General features: G+C 45.9%; 2 protein-coding genes across 2 annotated transcripts in view; one reads left to right on the top strand and one right to left on the bottom strand.

The window, feature by feature from the left end:
* kcnd1 (potassium voltage-gated channel, Shal-related subfamily, member 1) overlaps positions 1-2542 on the top strand; it is a 23850-nt gene extending 21308 nt beyond the window's left edge. The window contains exon 9 of the mRNA XM_030366386.1: positions 178-2542. Within this exon, the coding sequence (XP_030222246.1) occupies positions 178-382 (205 nt within the window). The 3' untranslated portion in view covers positions 383-2542. The remainder of the gene's footprint in view (positions 1-177) is intronic.
* A 1031-nt stretch (positions 2543-3573) lies between these two features.
* On the bottom strand, positions 3574-20006 carry LOC115550873 (suppressor of tumorigenicity 14 protein homolog). Its single transcript, XM_030366246.1, has 19 exons — positions 19646-20006; positions 16224-16377; positions 15821-15951; positions 15377-15447; positions 14701-14882; positions 14305-14340; positions 13992-14220; positions 13408-13541; positions 13101-13198; positions 12763-12872; positions 12265-12395; positions 12046-12150; positions 11382-11489; positions 10837-10953; positions 8738-8860; positions 7689-7872; positions 6683-6954; positions 6081-6217; positions 3574-5156 (listed from the first exon to the last, which is right to left on the bottom strand). The coding sequence occupies exons 1-19, from the start codon at positions 19691-19693 to the stop codon at positions 4992-4994; spliced, it is 2535 nt and encodes an 844-aa protein (XP_030222106.1). The 5' UTR covers positions 19694-20006; the 3' UTR covers positions 3574-4991.
* Positions 20007-20516: the final 510 nt, after the last annotated feature.

The following is a 20516-nucleotide window of genomic DNA, read 5'->3' as shown; positions in this document are numbered from 1 at the left end:
GATAGATGATGAATGGATGATGGAGGGATGGATGATGGATGATGGAGGGGATGGATGATAGATGATGAATGGATGACGGAGGGATGGATGATGGATGAATGGATGATGACCCGATGATGAATGGATGATGGAGGGATGAATGATGGACATAAGTGTTCATCTCTCCCTCTCTCCCAGTCGCTCCAGTCTGAACGCCCGGGCAGTGGACATCAAGTTGAACTGCAGCGATCGAGACTACACGGCGGCCATCATCAGCATCCCCACCCCCCCCTCCAACACGCCGGACGAGAGCCCGCCCTCCTCCCCCGCCATCCCGGGCATCCTGCGCAACACGCGGGCCACCGCCTACCTGCAGGACGCCGTCAAGATCTCCTCCTTATAGCCCCCCAGCCGCATGAACACCCCCCCCCCCCCAGCGCAAGCTATGAACTCTGGGAAATACAGCTTTATCTCCACACACACACACACACACACACACACACACACACACACACACACACACACACACACACACACACACACACACACACACACACACACACACACACACACACACACACAACCCATGACCTCTGAACCCAGTGTGACCCTGTAAAGAGGCAGCCCCAGGTGAGCTGTAGGGGCGGAGCTCCGCCATGATGCTGATTTAGAGGTTGAGACCAGTCGCTGGTCACCTCCTCCTGTACCTGTAGAGGAGGAGCAGTCGCTGGTCACCTCCTCCTGTACCTGTAGAGGAGGAGCAGTCGCTGGTCACCTTCTCCTGTACCTGCAGAGGAGGAAGTGACCAGCGACTGTTCCTTCCCCTGTACCTGCAGTTGGTGTTTACCAGACAGTGAATACAGTGGGTGTGGTTCAAAGACAGTGAATACAGTGGGTGTGGTTCAAAGACAGTGGATACAGTGGGTGTGGTTCAAAGACAGTGGATACAGTGGGTGTGGTTCAAAGACAGTGAATACAGTGGGTGTGGTTAACAGACAGTGAATACAGTGGGTGTGGTTAACAGACAGTGGATACAGTGGGTGTGGTTAAAAGACAGTGAATACAGTGGGTGTGGTTAACAGACAGTGGATACAGTGGGTGTGGTTAAAAGACAGTGAATACAGTGGGTGTGGTTAACAGACAGTGGATACAGTGGGTGTGGTTAAAAGACAGTGGATACAGTGGGTGTGGTTAACAGACAGGGAATACAGTGGGTGTGGTTCAAAGACAGTGGATAGAGTGGGTGTGGTTAAAAGACAGTGGATACAGTGGGTGTGGTTCAAAGACAGTGAATACAGTGGGTGTGGTTCAAAGACAGTGGATACAGTGGGTGTGGTTAAAAGACAGTGGATACAGTGGGTGTGGTTAACAGACAGTGAATACAGTGGGTGTGGTTCAAAGACAGTGGATACAGTGGGTGTGGTTAAAAGACAGTGGATACAGTGGGTGTGGTTAACAGACAGTGGATACAGTGGGTGTGGTTAAAAGACAGTGAATAAAGTTGCTGTGGTTAACAGACAGTGAATACAGTGGGTGTGTTAAACAGACAGTGAATACAGTTCCATATACATAATGTAAAGTACAATACAGAATACAAAGCCATATTAGCAGACTGGACCCTGTGATGATGTCATGATGGTCTTCAAACCTCAGCTCGGTAGGTCAAAGGTCAACCCTAATTTACCAGTTCTAATCTTGCAGCAAGGACGCCGGTTCAATTCCTTCAAAGACTGGTCCTCGCTTTCCTCAGGCCTGCTCAGTAACTAAACCCTCTGATCTGAACGCTGGACTCGTTGTGGACTACCAAGAAGAGCTGCTCAGGAACCAAACCCTCTGATCTGACTCCCCCAAGAAGGGAGCCACTCAACGATCAAGGGAGCCCTGATCGATCTGATCCCATGTGGTTGATCTAGGACCTCTTCTTGGACATCAGGTATCACGGTATCTACTGGTCTATGATCTGTTAGGCAGGTCTGCCGTTGGCCTTGGTTGACTTATATATGCAATATCATCATCGTGACTCCAACATCATCCAAGTATACTGTTCAGAGTTAACTGGTGCAGGGGAGGTTTGGTACCGCTGGTCTTATGAACACGATGTCCTGGAGGGGTTTAGGAGCAGGTAGGGTTAGTGATCTATGATAGGAAGGCAGGGTCATGATGTCCTGGACAGCTCACTGCCCTTCCTCTGGCCTGAGCTGCTCAGCAGAAATATCATATTTCATAATTTGGTTGATCACCTCAGAGTGAGTGAAGAGGAAAATGTCCCTTGGGATTCAAAACAGGCCGGCGGGCAGACTGTAACATATTTTGTAACATATCCTTCACGTGCATCTTCCGATCCAATGTTCACCAGGAGAGAGAGAGGGGACAGATGTTTGCATGATCCTCATCAGTAGACGTAGGAAGCATCCTGTGGCAGAAGAGGTCCTCCACCCGTCTCCTTGCATGGTAACCTCTCGTTTCATTACGTTCCCTCATGTCCTCCCTCCCTGACCCCTGACCTCTGACCCCTGTGTTCCACCACCAGGAGGATGGTAGACTATACAGCCGAGAAAAAAAAGATCACACTCATTTATTTAAAATTTCCAAAATGAAAATAAAAAAAACCTCCAGGCATGTTTCCTGAGAGAATGCAGTCGTTGTGTGATATTGAGGTATGCATGTGTGCGTATGTGTGAGGGAGACTGTGTGTGTGAATGTGTATGTGTGTTGTGATATGTTGGGCAGTCACAAATATGCATGGATACCGTTGTAGGTATTTAAATGTTTTCTCAGAGAGGAGGAGGAGAGGAGAGAACTCCATTAAAGCACAGATGTGTATATTCCATTCCACTAATAAATACAACAGAAAGCAGAACAACACGTCTGACTCCTTATTGTCCTGCTCAACTTGAACCCCCAGTGCCATCCATCACCAGGTCTGTGGACTTACACCTACACCATCGTGTTTAGTACTCTCACCCTAACCTCTAGACCATTGGTTCTCAAAGTGCGGCCCGCGGGCCAATGGCGGCCCGCAGAAACATTCCTGGTGGCCCGCAATGATATACAGATGTAAGTTTAAAAAAATAATATATATTTTTTATTATATCAATTTAATTTAAACAAAAATAAATAAATATAAAGAGAAAAGTCGACTCTAGCTTCAATAAAATCCTGTTACATTTGTTAGTTTTAATCCGACTGTACATTATCATGCTTAGTTCACCTGTAGACACTATCATGTTTAGTTCACCTGTAGACACTATCATGTTTAGTTCACCTCTAGACACTATCATGTTTAGTTCACCTCTAGACACTATCATGTGTTTAGTTCACTTCTAAACACTATCATGTGTTTAGTTCACTTCTAGATACTACCATGCTAAATGTAGTTACAAGGGATTAATACTGCAGTTACAATCCAACAGAGTACTCATATAAAACATCTTTATTTTGCAAAGCCCCAAAACAACAACCCTAATAAGAAGCCTGCCAACACCCTGCATGTCTTCACTTAGGTCCTCCTCTCTGTAAAGTGAGAGTGAGGAAAGCGATGTTTTACCTGGGAGACTTTACCTCAACCCATTGTCCTTCATCAGTATTGATAGAAAACACTCATGGAATAACCTAGCATATCAGCACATTTTCAGACATAATACTCAGTAATCAGTAAACATTTATAGAAAAATATATTCAAATATAAAATATAATCTGCATAAATTAAACACAAGTAACCCAAAACCATTTCCGAAGCACAAACCAAAACCGAATAGTGTAATAACCACAGTGTTTCCCAGTATTTTAAATATGAATGCACCATAAAAGATAGTCTCACTATCTCCTTCTCCGGCTTTCTTCAGGCCACCTGGACCATGTGACCTGGAGGCTGAGGGGCTAGTTAGCCGTTAGCTTGCCCTAGGTCTGTGACAGTAGCAGTAGATCTGTTCTGAGGACCCTGATGTCCGCTATCAGTACTGAGAAGTGTTCCAAAACCCCGCCCAGCAGTCTGCACACATCGCAACGGTCATCACCATGCCAACGTAAAGACCCGTTAACCACCGCGCCTTGTAAAGCTACATCCCAGTCGTGTATGGCAAGCCGAATTGTAATTTATTAACTAAGTTTGACTATCCGGAATTAACATTGTAGATATCAACAACTTCTTTCTGACCAGGCGTAATTACATTTTGAATAGTTGGAATTCTAATTCAGGATTTCTGTAACGTCATTTTGCCTAGTCAAAACTCAAATTCAAGATATCTGTAATTAGATTTTGACTAGGTGGAATGAAAGTTACAGATATCTACAATTTTAGATAGCTCTAATCAAAATTCCTTTCAAGATATCTATAACTTGATAATAGATATCTACAATTAAATTATGACTATCCCTAACTCCAGTTTGAGATATCTACAACGTCATTTTGACTAGTCGTAACTCCAGTTAGAGATATGTACAACGTCATTTTGACTAGTCGTAACTCCAGTTAGAGATATCTACAACGTCATTTCGCCTAGTCAAAACTTAATTTAAGATATCTGAAAAGGGACATGTAGATATCTTGAATTGAGGTGAATTAAAGATATCTTGAACTGGAATTATGACTAGTCAGAATCAAATTGTAGATATCTCAAACTGGAATTACAGATACCTACAATTCAGTTGCAGATATCCTTAATTCACAAAGATATCCGCAACTGAATTGTAGATACCTGCAATGAGAAACCCCTTGGACATGAATGGCGAAAATGACGTCATTTTTCCAAGGAGGAATGTCTTTGTGGATATCTGAAATGACAATTGTGGATAGGAGGAATGTAGTTGCGGATATCCGGAATGTTAGTTTTGACTAGGCGAAACTGAATTGCAGATACCTGCAACACATATCCAGTCTAGCGAATTTATATCAAATCGGCTTGCCATAGTCGTGAGATGTCAGGTTCCTGAACAGACCCTCTGCCCTCAGCGGGTCCAGAGGTGAGTCTCCTGGAGGCCGGGCCGGGGGGGGGGGGGGCGGGGTCCGCGGGCTACAGGCCCGTGTGCTCCTTGATCCAGGCGCGGTGATGCGTGACGCGGACGTACACGCCGGGCCGGTTCTTACGGGCGCAGCCGTCTCCCCAGCTGACCACGCCCGCCTGGAAGACACGCCCACCCGCCGCCGCCGTGATGGACAGGGGCCCGCCAGAGTCCCCCTGAGGGGTCAGAGGTTAAAGGTCAGGCTAGTGACTGTTCATCATAACCAGACGAAGGTGATAATGGTAAAATAGAAGAAAGTAACTTCCTGGTTGATTTTTTTCGTATATAAAGTAGTTTATTCAAATCCAGGCTGACATAAATGTCATCTGATCTAATCTAAGATAATATTTTGGGTGTATGTTTATCTAATATGATTGGTGTATGTTTATCTAATATGATTGGTGTATGTTTATCTAATATGATTGGTGTATGTTTATCTAATATGATTAGTGTATGTTTAATCTAATATGATTGGTGTATGTTTATCTAATATGATTGGTGTATGTTTAATCTAATATGATTAGTGTATGTTTATCTAATATGATTAGTGTATGTTTATCTAATATGATTAGTGTATGTTTATCTAATATGATTGGTGTATGTTTATCTAATATGATTGGTGTATGTTTATCTAATATGATTGGTGTATGTTTATCTAATATGATTGGTGTATGTTTATCTAATATGATTGGTGTATGTTTAATCTAATATGATTGGTGTATGTTTAATCTAATATGATTAGTGTATGTTTAATCGAATATGATTGGTGTGTGTTTAATCAAATATGATTAGTGTATGTTTAACCTAATATGATGGGTTTATGTTTAGATAATTTGTGATTAGCTGATTTATGTTTAATCTAATCTGTGATTGGCTGGTTTATGCTTAATTTTATCTGTGATTGGCTGGTTTATGCTTCATTTTATCTGTGATTGGCTGTTTTACGTTTAATCTAATTGGTGATTGGCTGCGTTACATTTTATCTTATCTGTGATTGGCTGGTTTATGTCTAATTTAATCTGTGATTGGCTGGTTTATGTTTTATCTAGTCTGTGATTGGCTGGTTTATGTTTTATCTTGTCTGTGATTGGCTGGTGTACCTGACAGGCGTCCACGCCTCCCTTCAGGAAGCCGGCACACAGCATGCCGTCTGTGATCTGGCCCTCCATCAGAGTATTGCAAACTGTTTGGTTCACCACGCGAACCTCCGCCTTCTGCAAGATGGCCGCTTTAAAACCTGCAGCACAGCATATGGAACACGCTTACCTTAACACGCTAACATCCACACAGTGTCATAAACATGGGGACGTAAAAATGTTGACGTTAACAGGCTAAGGTAAACACATTGTTGTACACATTATAACATAAACAGGGCGATGTTAAAACGCTAACGTAAACTCGCTAACTTATACACGCTCACGTAAACAGGCTAATTTAAACACGCTTACGTAAACATGCTAACTTAAACTAACTTTCACAGGCCGACCAAAACATGCAAATTACACACTGACTTAAACATGCTAATTTAAACACGCTGACGTTAACACTCAATAAACACTCCTATAGTGCATGGACACATGTACAGCCGGATTGTGTAGGGGTTAGTTTGTCATTCCCAGTTCAAAGGTTCTCGGTTCAATCCCCTTTGTACGAGTGTGTGCCAGCAACGCCCCCTAACACAGAGGAGATGTGAGCGACCTACCTCCCTCCCTGGTGGTCCCCCAGCCGGTTATCCAGGCCGACTCCCCGGCGTGGAACTGGTGGGCGGGGCTGGGCAGGCAGATGGGCCAGATGTTCTGGTTGAGGGCGACGGGCTTCTGCAGCTCCATCAGGGCGAGGTCGTTGGCGTAGGTCTTGGGGTCGAAGCTCGGGTGGGGGATGATCCTCTTCAGGTGCCTCCTCACCGTCCACTCGCTGTCATGGCCCTGGATGTGGAGACCCAGCATGGCCTCCCAGAGGTCCACCCTGGAGAACCTGAGGGCCGGACCACAACATGGTCTTCATTATGTAGAACTAGTTACACGGGACAACATGTTATTATACTTGATAACATGTGATTATATTATAACTAGAGTCATATGTGATAACATGTTATACTTATTATACATGATAACGTTATTATAACTAGAGTTATACATGACAACATGTTATTATGCATGATAACGTGTTATTCAAATTACAACTAGAGTTATACATGATAAAATGTTATTATACATGATAACATGTTATAACTAGAGTGATACATGATAAAATGTTATTATACAGGATAACATGTTATAACTAAAGTTATACATGATAACATTTTATTATATTATAACTAGAGTTATACGTGATAAGATGTTATTCTATTATAACTAGAGCTATACATGATAACATGTTATTATATTACAACTAGAGTTATACATGATAACATGTTATTATATTACAACTAGAGTTATACATGATAACATGTTATCATATTATAACTAGAGTTATACATGATAACATGTTATTATATTACAACCAGAGTTATACATGATAACATGTTATTATATTATAACTAGAGTTATACATGATAACATGTTATATTATAACTAGAGTCAAACATGATAACATGTTATAATATCATAACTTTTGTTTGTGTTTGTGTGTGGTGTTGTGTGTATTGTGTTTTGTGTGGGGTGTGTGTGTGTGTGTGTGTGTGTGTGTGTGTGTGTGTGTGTGTGTACCTGGTGTTGTCGTCGTCTTGGACACAGTGCGCGGCGGTGAGCAGCCAGCCGTCGTTCAGGACGGAGGCCCCACACACGTGACCCATGCCGCGGACGTGGAGGCTCACCTGCCAGGGCCACTCCCCCACCTGAGAGATCTCCCCCCCGACCACGGCCGAGCTCTGGAAGGGACGGGTCCCACACTCTGCACACACACACAGTACAATACACACACAAACACAGTACAATACACACACACACACACACACGCACACGCACACGCACACGCACACGTACACGTACACGTACACGTACACACACACACACACACACACACACATAAAATACACACAGACATACACACAGAATACACACAGACACACACAGTACAATACACACACACACAGAGTACAATAAACCCCCCCACACACACACACACACACACACACACACACACACACACACACACACACACACACACACACACACACACACACACACACACACACACACACACACACAAACACACACACACACACACACACAGACATATACACAGAATACCCACACACACACACACACACACACACACACACACACACACACGCACACACACATTAAAATACACATAGACACAGTACAACAATATGATGTGATAGTGATGATAGTGTGAGCTGTGTGGTAGCTAGTGTGATAGCTAGAGTGTGTTAGCTGTAAGGTAGTTAGCGTGATAGGTAGAGTGTGTTAGCTATGAGGTAGCTAGCGTGATAGGTAGAGTGTGTTAGCTATGAGGTAGCTAGCGTGATAGGTAGAGTGTGGTAGCTGTGAGGTAGTTAGCGTGATAGCTAGAGTGTGGTAGCTGTAAGGTAGTTAGGGTGATAGCTAGAGTGTGGTAGCTGTAAGGTAGTTAGGGTGATAGCTAGAGTGTGGTAGCTGTAAGGTAGTTAGCGTGATAGGTAGAGTGTGGTAGCTATGAGGTAGTTAGCGTGATAGGTAGAGTGTGGTAGCTTTGAGGTAGTTAGGGTGATAGCTAGAGTTAGTTAGCTGTAAGGTAGTTAGAGTTCACACACCACAGTTGGCTTCATCAGAGGCGTCCTGACAGTCTGCTTCTCCGTCACACTCGGGGTTCACCTTACTGATGCACACCCCAGAGCTGCAGCGGTAGGTCTGAGCTGAGCACTTGGCCTCCACCCCTACTCACACACACACACACACACACACACACACACACACACACACACACACACACACACACACACACACACACACACACACACACACACACACACACACACACACACACACACACACACACACGATCAACACATTGTACAATGACACACAGGCAAAACTTTATACACTGAGACACACACACATTCATACACATGGGCAGCACTTCATACACTATTACACACACACAGGCAACACTTTATATACTGTTACACACACATATACACACACACACACACACACACACACACACACACACACACACACACACACACACACACACACACACACACACACACACACACACACACACACAGCGCCGAAAAGGGGGGGTAAAGGAGACGGATTCTAGGGGCCCATGATGGAGGGGGGCCCAGAGAGTCCCCTAATGATGATGAAATTATATTACAGAAGGCCCTGTAAAGATTATTTTCATGGGGCCCAAAATCCCTAGCGGCGCCCCTGCACACACACACATACACACACACACACACACACACACACACACACACACACACACACACACACACACACACACACACACACACACACACACACACACACACAACACTTTATACACTGTTACACACAAACACACACTCATGGGCAACACTTTATACACTGTTACATGCACACACACACACACACACACACACATACAAATGGGCAACACTGTTACATGCAGTGGTGTAGTCTATTTTATTGTAGTAGGTATACTGTGATGATTCCCTCCCAGCCTCGTACAAACCCGTCCCACCGGTACGTGTACGTGTGTGGCGCTTATGGGGTGTCGCACCACACTCACCAACGCAGGGGTCTACAACCCGCTGATTTAAGAGTATAACGATTATCAACAATCATGGAAAGCTGAGTAGGTTTATCAGTTTTAATAACAGTATGAACAAATAGAACACAAAAATGAAAAGTTGTCCTTTGTATGTCTATAGTAGCAATAGCACATGCTAAACAAGGACAAAATCTACTCAAAATAATTTAATGAACTGTTTACAACCATGGCTAACCAGTGCATGAGAAGGAGATGACAGGAGACTAATGTTTCACTCTTTCAATTGCTCTAATTTGAGCTCTTACTGTTGTTATCTAACATACCATACAGTAATTGAATTGTGTAAAAGTGTGAAATTACTGCACCTTAAAAATGACCATGAATTAGCTATACTCTCATTTGCATAGTGATTAACATTATGAATTTCAATTGTTTATACCAACTGTATGTTGGCTGACATTTAGCCAACTTTTTTTCCCTCCACTCTAACCAAGGATGCCTGTTTTTAAATTCCCTAGCCTGACACCCAGTCTGAAAGGCTGGCCAGGGGGTTCTCATCTAAAAGTAACAAGGAGATATAAAGTGGGATTAAAACATTGTCTTCTGTTGACTACTTATTATGTGGTTTACACATTAATATGGGAGGACTGAACACACACACACGCACGCGCGCGCGCACGCACACACACGCGAGCAGGAGGGGCTCGGCCCGCCAACTAACGTGCAGAGATGCAGAGGCAGCTTCGCGCTTCGTAACAGAGACAGGGCAGAGCGCGAGCGCGCAGGGGGAATTTTATGAATGGTGAATGTAGGAGATAACTTCCCCTGCTTAAAGTATTTTATTGCAGTTATACCCAACCGGTATTTGCGAAAAATAAACACAGAAGTGAAAGATCTGTCACAAGATGATTGATACGTATCCGTGCAAATTTTTAAGGGGGTATACGCAAATCCTGGTGCGTTCCTAGTGGGTATACGGCGTATACCTGCGTATCACGTAGACTACACCACTGGTTACATGCACACACACACACACACATACAAATGGGCAACACTTTATACACTGTTACACACACACACACACACACACACACACACACACACACGGGCAACACTTTAAACACTGTTACACGACAGCACTGAGAGACATACCCTCCTTACACTGGGCCTCGTCCGACCCATCCGAGCAGTCGTTCGTCCCGTCACACGTCTGGTTGTCTGGGATGCAGCGGTCGTTATGACAACGGAACTGTCCTGCACTGCACTGCCCTGCAGACGAAACAAACCGTGACTCTCCCCTGCATTTCAAACCAACAAACCGTAACTCTCCCCTGCATTCCAAACCAACCAACCGTAACTCTCCCCTGCATTCCAAACCAACCAACCGTAACTCTCCCCTGCATTCCAAACCAACATTCCGTAACTCCCTCCTGCATTCCAAACCAACACACCCTAAGTCTCTGCTTCAGTTGAAACAAACACAACTTGTTTACAGCAGAGCGAGCGAGTGTTTATAAGTCTGTGATAAGTGTGTCTATCATTGTATGATAAGTGTGTATAAGTCTATGATGAGTGTGTTTATGAGTCTATGCGGTAAGTGAATAAGTCTATGATAAGTGTGTGTAAGTCTATATTTGATAATGTTTTAATCTGACCAATCCTGTGAGCGGGTTTGACGGACAGCCCTGCCGACCTACCACAGTGCTCCTCGTCAGAGCCGTCTTCACAGTCGTCCACTCCGTCACACCTCCAGAAGCTGGGCTTACACCTCCCGTTACCACAGAGGAACTGGCTCTCCTGGCAGGCTAAACACACACACACACACACACACACACACACACACACACACACACACACACACACACACACACACACACACACACACACACTTCTTCATCATACCCCTGCTCCATCACACGTAAACACACACACACTCTCCATCAAACCCTTACAACGCCTCACTCTCCAAAAACTCACTCATTCACACCCCTGCACCGCCTCACTCTCCACACACTCACTCCTTCACACCCCTACACCACTTCACTCTCCACACTCACTCCTTCACACCCCTACACCGCCTCACTCCTTCAGACCCCTACACCGCCTCACTCTCCACACACTCACACCTTCACACCCCTCACCGCCTCACTCTCCAAAAACTCACTCTTTCACACCCCTCACCGCCTCACTCTCCAAAAACTCGCTCTTTCACACCCCTCACCGCCTCACTCTCCACACACTCACTCCTTCAGACCCCTACACCGCCTCACTCCTTCAGTCCCCTGCACCACCTCACTCTCCACACTCACTCCATCCCCATTCGTACAACGGGAGCCATAAGTCCTGATCCGGTGGACGTACTGCAGTTGTTCTCGTCGCTGCGGTCCGTACAGTCCTCCCAGCCGTCACATTGCAGAGTGAGGTTCACACACTGGTGGTTGTCGCAGTGGAAACGCCCAGGGCATGCTGGGTAACACCACGGAAACGGCACAACACAGTGTGAGTGAGTAGGCGTGTGGAGCTCATTCAAATGTTTTTTGTAATCGATGTGTTCATCATCATGTGTAGTGAGAGGCTCACGGTTAGCAGGGACGAAGGCTTCGTATTGGGCCTCGAATCCAGAATCCACGTTGGAGTCGTCGGACTGGAACCTGACGGTCATCTTGGTGCTTTCTACGGTGATGACGCTGCTCTCTTTCTTTCCACAGAGCCTTCCGGGAGAGGATTCATGTTCAGATAGAATATTATTAATGTCAGTATCATATTCACTTCCTCCAACCTTTATAATTTCCCCTTGCTCTCTTTTGGTTGAGCGTGACGTCTGAGCGAACCAATGCGAGCTGGTCTACATTACATGCTATCGTCAGCCAGTTTTTCTAGTTTGTCCCTGTATCTCACACTATTGTTTTCAAATCACGGTCTGAAGAGATTCAAAACACTCCGTAAAAAAAGGTCAGAGAGTTGATGGAGGGATGATAGAGGAGAGACAGAATGATGGAGGGATGACAGAGGAGAGACAGAATGATGGAGGGGTGATAGAGGAGAGACAGAATGATGGAGGGATGATCAGAGACAGACCTTTGGTCGTTGACCTCTACATAATCCTTGGTACACCCCGCTTTGCCCTCTGCTGGGTCTGCCAGAGAGAAATCAGTGAACTGGAGTTTGATAAAGTGGCCTTTGGGGACCTGGAGGGAGGGAGGGGAGAGATATGATCTAGGTTTAAACAAACAGAATCAGATTGTAGAAAGGACCTGGATCTGACCAGACCTAGGACTAGAACAGGCCTAGAACAGACCAGGACTAGTACTTGATCAGGATTAGAACAGACCAGACCAGACTAGACTAGACTAGACTAGACTAGACTGGTCCAGGAACAGACCTAGACCAGGGGGGAGTGAGGGGGGAGGACTGACCTGAATGTTCCACACGCATGTCGTCTTAGGAGGGTAGAATGCCGGGAAGAAGGGTGAGGTGATGTCCCCTGAGAGGCCAGTCAGCTGACCCCCACATGCTACAAGGACCAGAACAAGCTGTTAGCTCCACACGCTACAGGACAACAACAAGCTGTTAGCTCCACACGCTACAGTACAACAACAAGCTGTTAGCTCCACATGCTACAGGACCGCAACAAGCTGTTAGCTCCACACGCCGATCAGCTAGCCAGTAAGCTAGCTAGTCTCATGTAGCTGGATGTGGTGCCTGGGGGTACGGTGTTCTTACTGGTGTTAAGAGGGATCTGGGAGTAGGTGGCTCTGAAGCCTCGGAAGTTATTCTCTTTGCTGGTTACCATGGTGAGCAGCATCACATTTTCAGAAGAAAGAAAGACCATGGGCTTGTGGACGTTTCCGCACTTCCTGGAAGGAGAAACAGCCCCATCACCTCTCATGTACTTATACTTGATATACAATTGATGAGTTATGAATATGATTGGATGAATGAAAAAAAAGAAAATAATGAAAAGTTAATGTCACCATAAAATAGATCTATGATGAGGTCTTAATCCTGCAACATATATCCATGATGAGATTTCCATCCTGCAACATTGATCTATGTTGAGGTCTCCATCCTGAACATTGATCTATGTTGAGGTCTCTATCCTGAACCTAGATCTATGTTGAGGTCTCCATCCTGAACATTGATCTATGTTGAGGTCTCTATCCTGAACCTAGATCTATGTTGAGGTCTCCATCCTGAACATTGATCTATGTTGAGGTCTCCATCCTGAACATTGATCTATGTTGAGGTCTCCATCCTGAACCTAGATCTATGTCTGTATCTAGGTCTCGGGGTGTGTGCAGACTGACTCTGCCAGGACCAGGTGCTCGATGGGGACCAGGGAGTCGTAGAGTTTGATGAAGTCCTTCTGGCAGTCCTCCTCCATGGCGAGGCTGTGGAACTCCAGGCGCACCCTGTGGTGAGGCTGAGCTCTTAGCTTCCACTGCAGGAAGGTGCTGGAGTTGTACAAGGAGTCGGGGAACCCCGGAGACCGCAGCTCGCCCTTCTTCTCGACGTGGAGCGAGGTGGACTTCCTCTCTGAGCCAGGAGAAGAGTCAACGTCAGCACTTCTGAGAGGCCACAGGTGTGGCTTTGAATATGTTGTGAGGAACTATTACTTACTGATGAACTTGGGCTTTGTCATGCGTGGATCCAAGGCTATAACACACAGAAATTGATTACCAGGGGGGAAATTACCTCCAGACTTCTGGGTCTGGACGCTGGAGACTTACCACGCTTCATGTCATTAAAAACACAGACATCGCTGATCGTCTACTGGGGGGCTAATGATGGTCTTTTGAGGGTCTACTGGTGGTCTATTGGTGGTCTACTCAGGGTTTACTGGTGGTCTATTGGTGGTCTACTCAGGGTCTATTGGTGGTCTATTGAGGGTCTACTGGTGGTCTATTGGTGGTCTATTGGTGGTCTACTGCTGGTCTAATGGTGGTCCATTGAGGGTCTACTGGTGGTCTCCTGGGGTCTCTGGGGGGTCATTTGGGGGTCTCTGGCTGGGCGTACCTCCAGTCACCATGCGGTGGACGTTCAGGGTGTTGGTGGGTCTCAGCAGCAGGCGGCCCTGGCGGACCTGCTGTCCCTCCGGCTCCTCCAGAGACTTCATGGCCTGGTCCAGGGAGGAGAGGCGGGGCTCCGGGAGGCTGAACTTTGAGTGGTAGTAGGCCACGATGCCATCCTCCTCTTCACTGCAGAAGGACGCACGGTACGGTTTGGGTCACCACTACCAAGCTCAAGGGGCCCCAACACACACCAAGGCCCCACCAGAACCAGGGCCCACACAGGTCAACAAGGGCCCCAACACACAGCAACGCCCCAATCAGAACAAGGGCCCGCACGGGTCCAGAGGGGCTCCAACACACATCAAGGCCCCACCAGAACCAGGGCCCACACAGGTCAACAAGGGCCACAACATAAACCAAGGCCCCGTCAGAACCAGGGCCCTTACGTCACACACTAAGGCCCCGTCAGAACCAGCGCCCACACAGGTCAACAAGGGCCCTAACATAAACCAAGGCCCCGTCAGAACCCGGGCCCACACAGGTCAACAAGGGCCCTAACATAAACCAAGGCCCCGTCAGAACCAGGGCCCCTACACACACCAAGGCCCCATCAGAACCAGGGCCCACACGGGTTCACACCCAACATGTTCTCAACAAGAAGCTGTGGGAGGAGGACCCACCTGAAGGCCTTGACCGTAGACTCCTGGAAGTACTTGGACAGCACCGAGTTCTTGGAGTACATCACCTTCAACTGAAACACGCAGAAGTCATTACTAAGCTAGCTTTAGGACTGAGGATATGTTATTACTAACCTAACCTTAGGACTGGTATGTTATTACTAACCTAACCTTAGGACTGATGATATGTTATACTAACCAAACCTTAGGACTGATGGTACGTTATCACTAGTCTAACCTTAGGACTGATTATATGTTATTACTAACCTAACCTTAGGACTGGTATGTTATGACTAACCTAACCTTAGGACTGATGGTACGTTATCACTAACCTAACCTTAGGACTGATGATATGTTATCACTAACCTAACCTTATGACGCATAACATAATGATGTCATGTTATGATGGGATGTTATTAGTAACATAGTTGACATGTGTGTTGAGACCTGGCTGTTGACCAGCCCAGCGAGGTGCTTGTACTCCTCGCTGCTGGGCTCTTCGTAGGCCTCCGCAAACTGCTGGTCTGAGATGCCCATCACCCCCACGTAGGTCTTCTGGACCTTCTGGTCTTCACGCACTGAACAAAGGAGGGGGTTAGTACCATAGTAGTAGTATAGTAATAGTAGTATATTCTAGATGTTCTCCAGATATACTAGATGTTCTTTATGTGCTCCAGATTTGCTAGATGTTCTCCAGATATACTAGATGTTCTTTATGTGCTCCAGATATGCTAGATGTTCTCCAGATATACTAGATGTTCTTCAGATATATTAGATGTTCTCTAGATATACTCTGTATGTTGTGAGGAGATCCTGAGGGAGGGAGGGAGGGAGGGAGGGAGGGACCTACGGTGGAAGTGCCAGACAAGCAGTCCTGTGATGAGGGCCAGAGCGCCAGCCCCCCCCAGCAGAGCCAGACCCTTCCACAGCGTCTTCTTACTAGGCCTCCTCCTCTTCTTCCCTGAGCCTGAGGCCGGGAGGAACCCGACCGCTGCATCCCCGCCCTGACCATGGAGACAACAGAGAGGAAAACACAGAGACCTCTTGCTCAACAACCAACAACAATTATCAACAATAATGACTTCATTACAAATAACGGGTTGGAACATCCAAGGCCGATTAGAAACACTTATTTCGTACTCGACAGGGGATTAACTGGTCCCTAAAAGGAAGAACTTCATAGAAGATTGATTCAGTTTATTCAGATACTAAAGCATGTTTACTTGAGTGGGGTCTGCCTTCCCCCCCTAAGAATCCCCTTACTTCTGTGAAGACATCTTCCTCCCTTATCTTGAGTCAGAGACATGTGAATACCAAGGGAAGGGTCATCCTCACTGTGACACCTACTAAAAGAGATCCATTCACCACCAACGAAACTACTGCTCCTCTTCATCTGCCTCCAAGAATATCAAATGGAAGTCACTGCAGGACTACTCAAAGTCTCTCTGTCAGACAGATCGTAAATAACTAGTTATTCAAGATGGAGAGCCTTGGACAGAACTTTCTAACGGTTCAAACCAACCCTTCTCCAAATGCGAAACGTACCCAATAGAAAGACCTGTGCAACAACACACAGAATCCACAGCCATCTCCGGTCCAGAAACCCGCCGCCTCAACGTAAAGCCTAGCTGACACTGAGCAGAACCAGGGTACTAGACCCAACACCTGCAGGACCCTGACGCTGCCCCGTACCCTAATCCTAACCCTGACCCTGACCTTGACCCTGCCCAAAACCAGGATAGGACTCCCCCTCTGCAGTTGAGTCAGACCAAAACCATCAGCCTTTAAGGCCCTCAGACTATTCAGACCAACACCATCAGCCTTTAAGGCCCTCAGACTATTCAGACCAACACCATCAGCCTTTAAGGCCCTCAGACTATTCAGACCAACACCATCAGCCTTTAAGGCCCTCAGACTATTCAGACCAACACCGTCAGCCTTTAAGGCCCTCAGACTATTCAGACCAACACCGTCAGCCTTTAAGGCCCTCAGACTATTCAGACCAACACCGTCAGCCTTTAAGGCCCTCAGACTATTCAGACCAACACCATAAGCCTTTAAGGCCCTCAGACTATTCAGACCAACACCGTCAGCCTTTAAGGCCCTCAGACTATTCAGACCAACACCGTCAGCCTTTAAGGCCCTCAGACTATTCAGACCAACACCGTCAGCCTTTAAGGCCCTCAGACTATTCAGACCAACACCATCAGCCTTTAAGGCCCTCAGACTATTCAGACCAACACCATCAGCCTTTAAGGCCCCCAGACTATTCAGACCAAACACATCAGCCTTTAAGGCCCTCAGACTATTCAGACCAACACCATCAGCCTTTAAGGCCCTCAGACTATTCAGACCAACACCCTCAGCCTTTAAGGCCCTCAGACTATTCAGACCAAACACATCAGCCTTTAAGGCCCTCAGACTATTCAGACCAACACCATCAGCCATTAAGGCCCTCAGACTATTCAGACCAACACCATCAGCCTTTAAGGCCCTCAGACTATTCAGACCAACACCATCAGCCTTTAAGGCCCTCAGACTATTCAGACCAACACCGTCAGCCTTTAAGGCCCTCAGACTATTCAGACCAACACCATCAGCCTTTAAGGCCCTCAGACTATTCAGACCAACACCATCAGCCTTTAAGGCCCTTAGACCATTCAGACCAACACCGTCAGCCCTCTACCAAGGACTGGAGAGAAAGACCAGAATATCAAAGTCAATAAGAGTTGTATCTGACCCTAACGAAGGATATACAGAGTGGCTGACTATCAGACAGAGACACAGACCGAAACACACAGACAGAGAGAGAGAGACTGAGGTACTGTGGTAAAAAATAACCGAGTTCTATCACTTCAACTAAACTAAGAGAGCTTGAGGAATCGAGGATTCCAGGTCAAGTATGATAAGAGACTTTATTGCAACCCGCGAACAGGCGACAACAAAGCCGAGTGGCTTGCAAAACACACTGCCAGATGTTTCTCGTGGTTCGCACAACACACTGCAGAATGATTCTCGTCCTGCTCCTTATATCTTCACTTTTTTAAGTCATCTTCCAAACTTAATTAACATGTCAGACCATACAGATAACGTTTAGAGAAATAGCATGTTCGATTGGTTCAAAGTCCTGTGTTTATGGTACCGTTTTAATACAATCTGATCCCTTGAACCCTCCACGTGGAATCAGCATTTTAGGCCCAACTCATGTCAGACCACATTTATAGGGGAAAGATGACTAGCTATTTTCCACCATTAATATATGTATTAGGGATCGACCGATACGGATTTTTTAGGGCCGATACGATACCGATATTTTTTCATCAGCCTTAGCTGATACGCCGATACGGCGATACCGATATTTAGAGCCGATACTACTTTTTTTTTTTTTTTTTTTTTTTTTTTTTTGCTCCCTCAATCATAAAAATGACACTGATAACAAATGTTACAAGTCTCAATTAAAAAAAAGGAACATTTATTGAACTTCAATATAAAAAACTATATTTAACAAATAGTAAAAACAGGTGAGGTAGAACAAGTTAAAAAAAAAAAAAAAAAAAAAAAAAAAAAAAACCGGCGAAAATCGGCCGCGTATCGGCCGATACCGATACACGTAAAAAACGCGAATATCGGCCGATAATATCGGCCGACCGATATATCGGTCGATCCCTAATATGTATATGCCTGACAATAATCATAATTTGCCATAGAATATAGGGTTAATTTCTTCCATAGTACACACAGACAGAAAGAGACAGGTAGAGACAGAGAGACAGAGACAGACCGACAGAGAAAGAGTGACAGGGAGAGAGAGAGAGAAAAGCGAGGAGTCATCAGTAGCAGTGTGTGTGTAGGGGTGAACACAAAAAAGGTTACACAAAGTGATGCTGCAACAGCAGGTCTGAACCTGTCAGCAGCGAATGACACACGACACACACCCTCTCCAGCTATGGGTGAGGGTTCGTTGAGAGGTTATGCGTGTTGTCCACCAGGGGGGGGGGGACAGACAGTGGTTAATTTGAGCCGGATCCTGCCGGAACGTGATGAGCCTCGAGAGGATTCATCGAGGTCCATCGCCACTTCTTGACCTCCAGCTAACTGTCCAACAGAACATCCGGACCAACGTTGAGCCCCCCCTGCGGCTGCACCTTCACTGAAACATCAGTATTCCACCATACATTCTGGATGACATTTCGGTTGGCTATGGTTACGTCACTCCCAAGACAAGATCACGCAACACAAATTAGCTTCCATACTCAGCATCGGTGTTCTTACCTGCTCGTTACTGAACCTGGGCCCCGTCCCGGAGCTCGGGGAAGACATGAATTCAAGGACCCGGGACCGTGTGTGCGTGTGCGCGTGTGTGTGCGTGTGTGTGTGGATGAGAGCTGGACGACAGGTGTCTGGTACCAGAGATATCCTTTTCTGCTCCTCTTCTTAACAGCCGCAGGTATTGGAACTCACCCTGGAGGAGGGGGACTAACCAATCACTAGTTAGTCTCAGCAGGTCTAATGTATAGCTGCTCTGTCTGTTGTAGTTTAGTTCCTCTGATCAGGGCGAAACCAGCGTAGATACTGACGTCAGCAACAGGTAACACCTGTTGATTACTTCGTAGACGCGTATGAGTCTCAGGTAGTTATTAGGGTGCAGTACTCACTACGACCAGCGGGGCGCGCTGCCGTATCACTAACAGCCCAAGCTTGGGTTATGAGGAGAAACGGCATTAGTACTTCAGTAGTACACGTACTGCTACATACTAACAGCTCCAGCTCGGGTTGTGTTGTAGATACACTAGTAGTACTAAAGTAGTAGGCTACAATTGCTTTTACATCCTATTGTAAAACTATTGTCTATTACTTATGGCAGTTGCTTTGGATAAAAGCGTCTGCTAAATGCCCTAAAAGATAATATATACTAACAGCCCCAGGTCGCATTAGGTATAGCAGTAGTTCACAGTAGTACAAGTACATCTATACTAATAGTCAGCATTTGTGTCTGTTTGTCTTCACATTCGCTCTGGTAACGAAATTTAGATTAATATGTGCACTGATGGTGTGTTTATTGAATGACAATAAATCAAATCTAAGTCTCTATATTTCTAAGTCTAACACACAAACACACAGAGACATACAAACACACACACAT

This window comes from Gadus morhua, chromosome 1, assembly GCF_902167405.1.
Source record: "Gadus morhua chromosome 1, gadMor3.0, whole genome shotgun sequence".
Taxonomy (NCBI): Eukaryota; Metazoa; Chordata; class Actinopteri; order Gadiformes; family Gadidae; genus Gadus; species Gadus morhua.
The sequence above is the reverse complement of the archived record's forward strand: the minus strand, read 5'-3'. Positions and strand labels throughout refer to the sequence as shown.

Coding starts and splice junctions, on each gene's coding strand:
- LOC115550873 (XM_030366246.1), bottom strand. CDS start 19,693: ATGTCTTCCCCGAGCTCCGGGACGGGGCCCAGGTTCAGTAACGAGCAG. Junction 13,199..13,407: donor CCAGATCCCTCTTAACACCA/GTAAGAACACCG, acceptor TGGTCCTTGTAG/CATGTGGGGGTCAGCTGACT. Junction 6,955..7,688: donor CAAGACGACGACAACACCAG/GTACACACACAC, acceptor TCCGGCCCTCAG/GTTCTCCAGGGTGGACCTCT.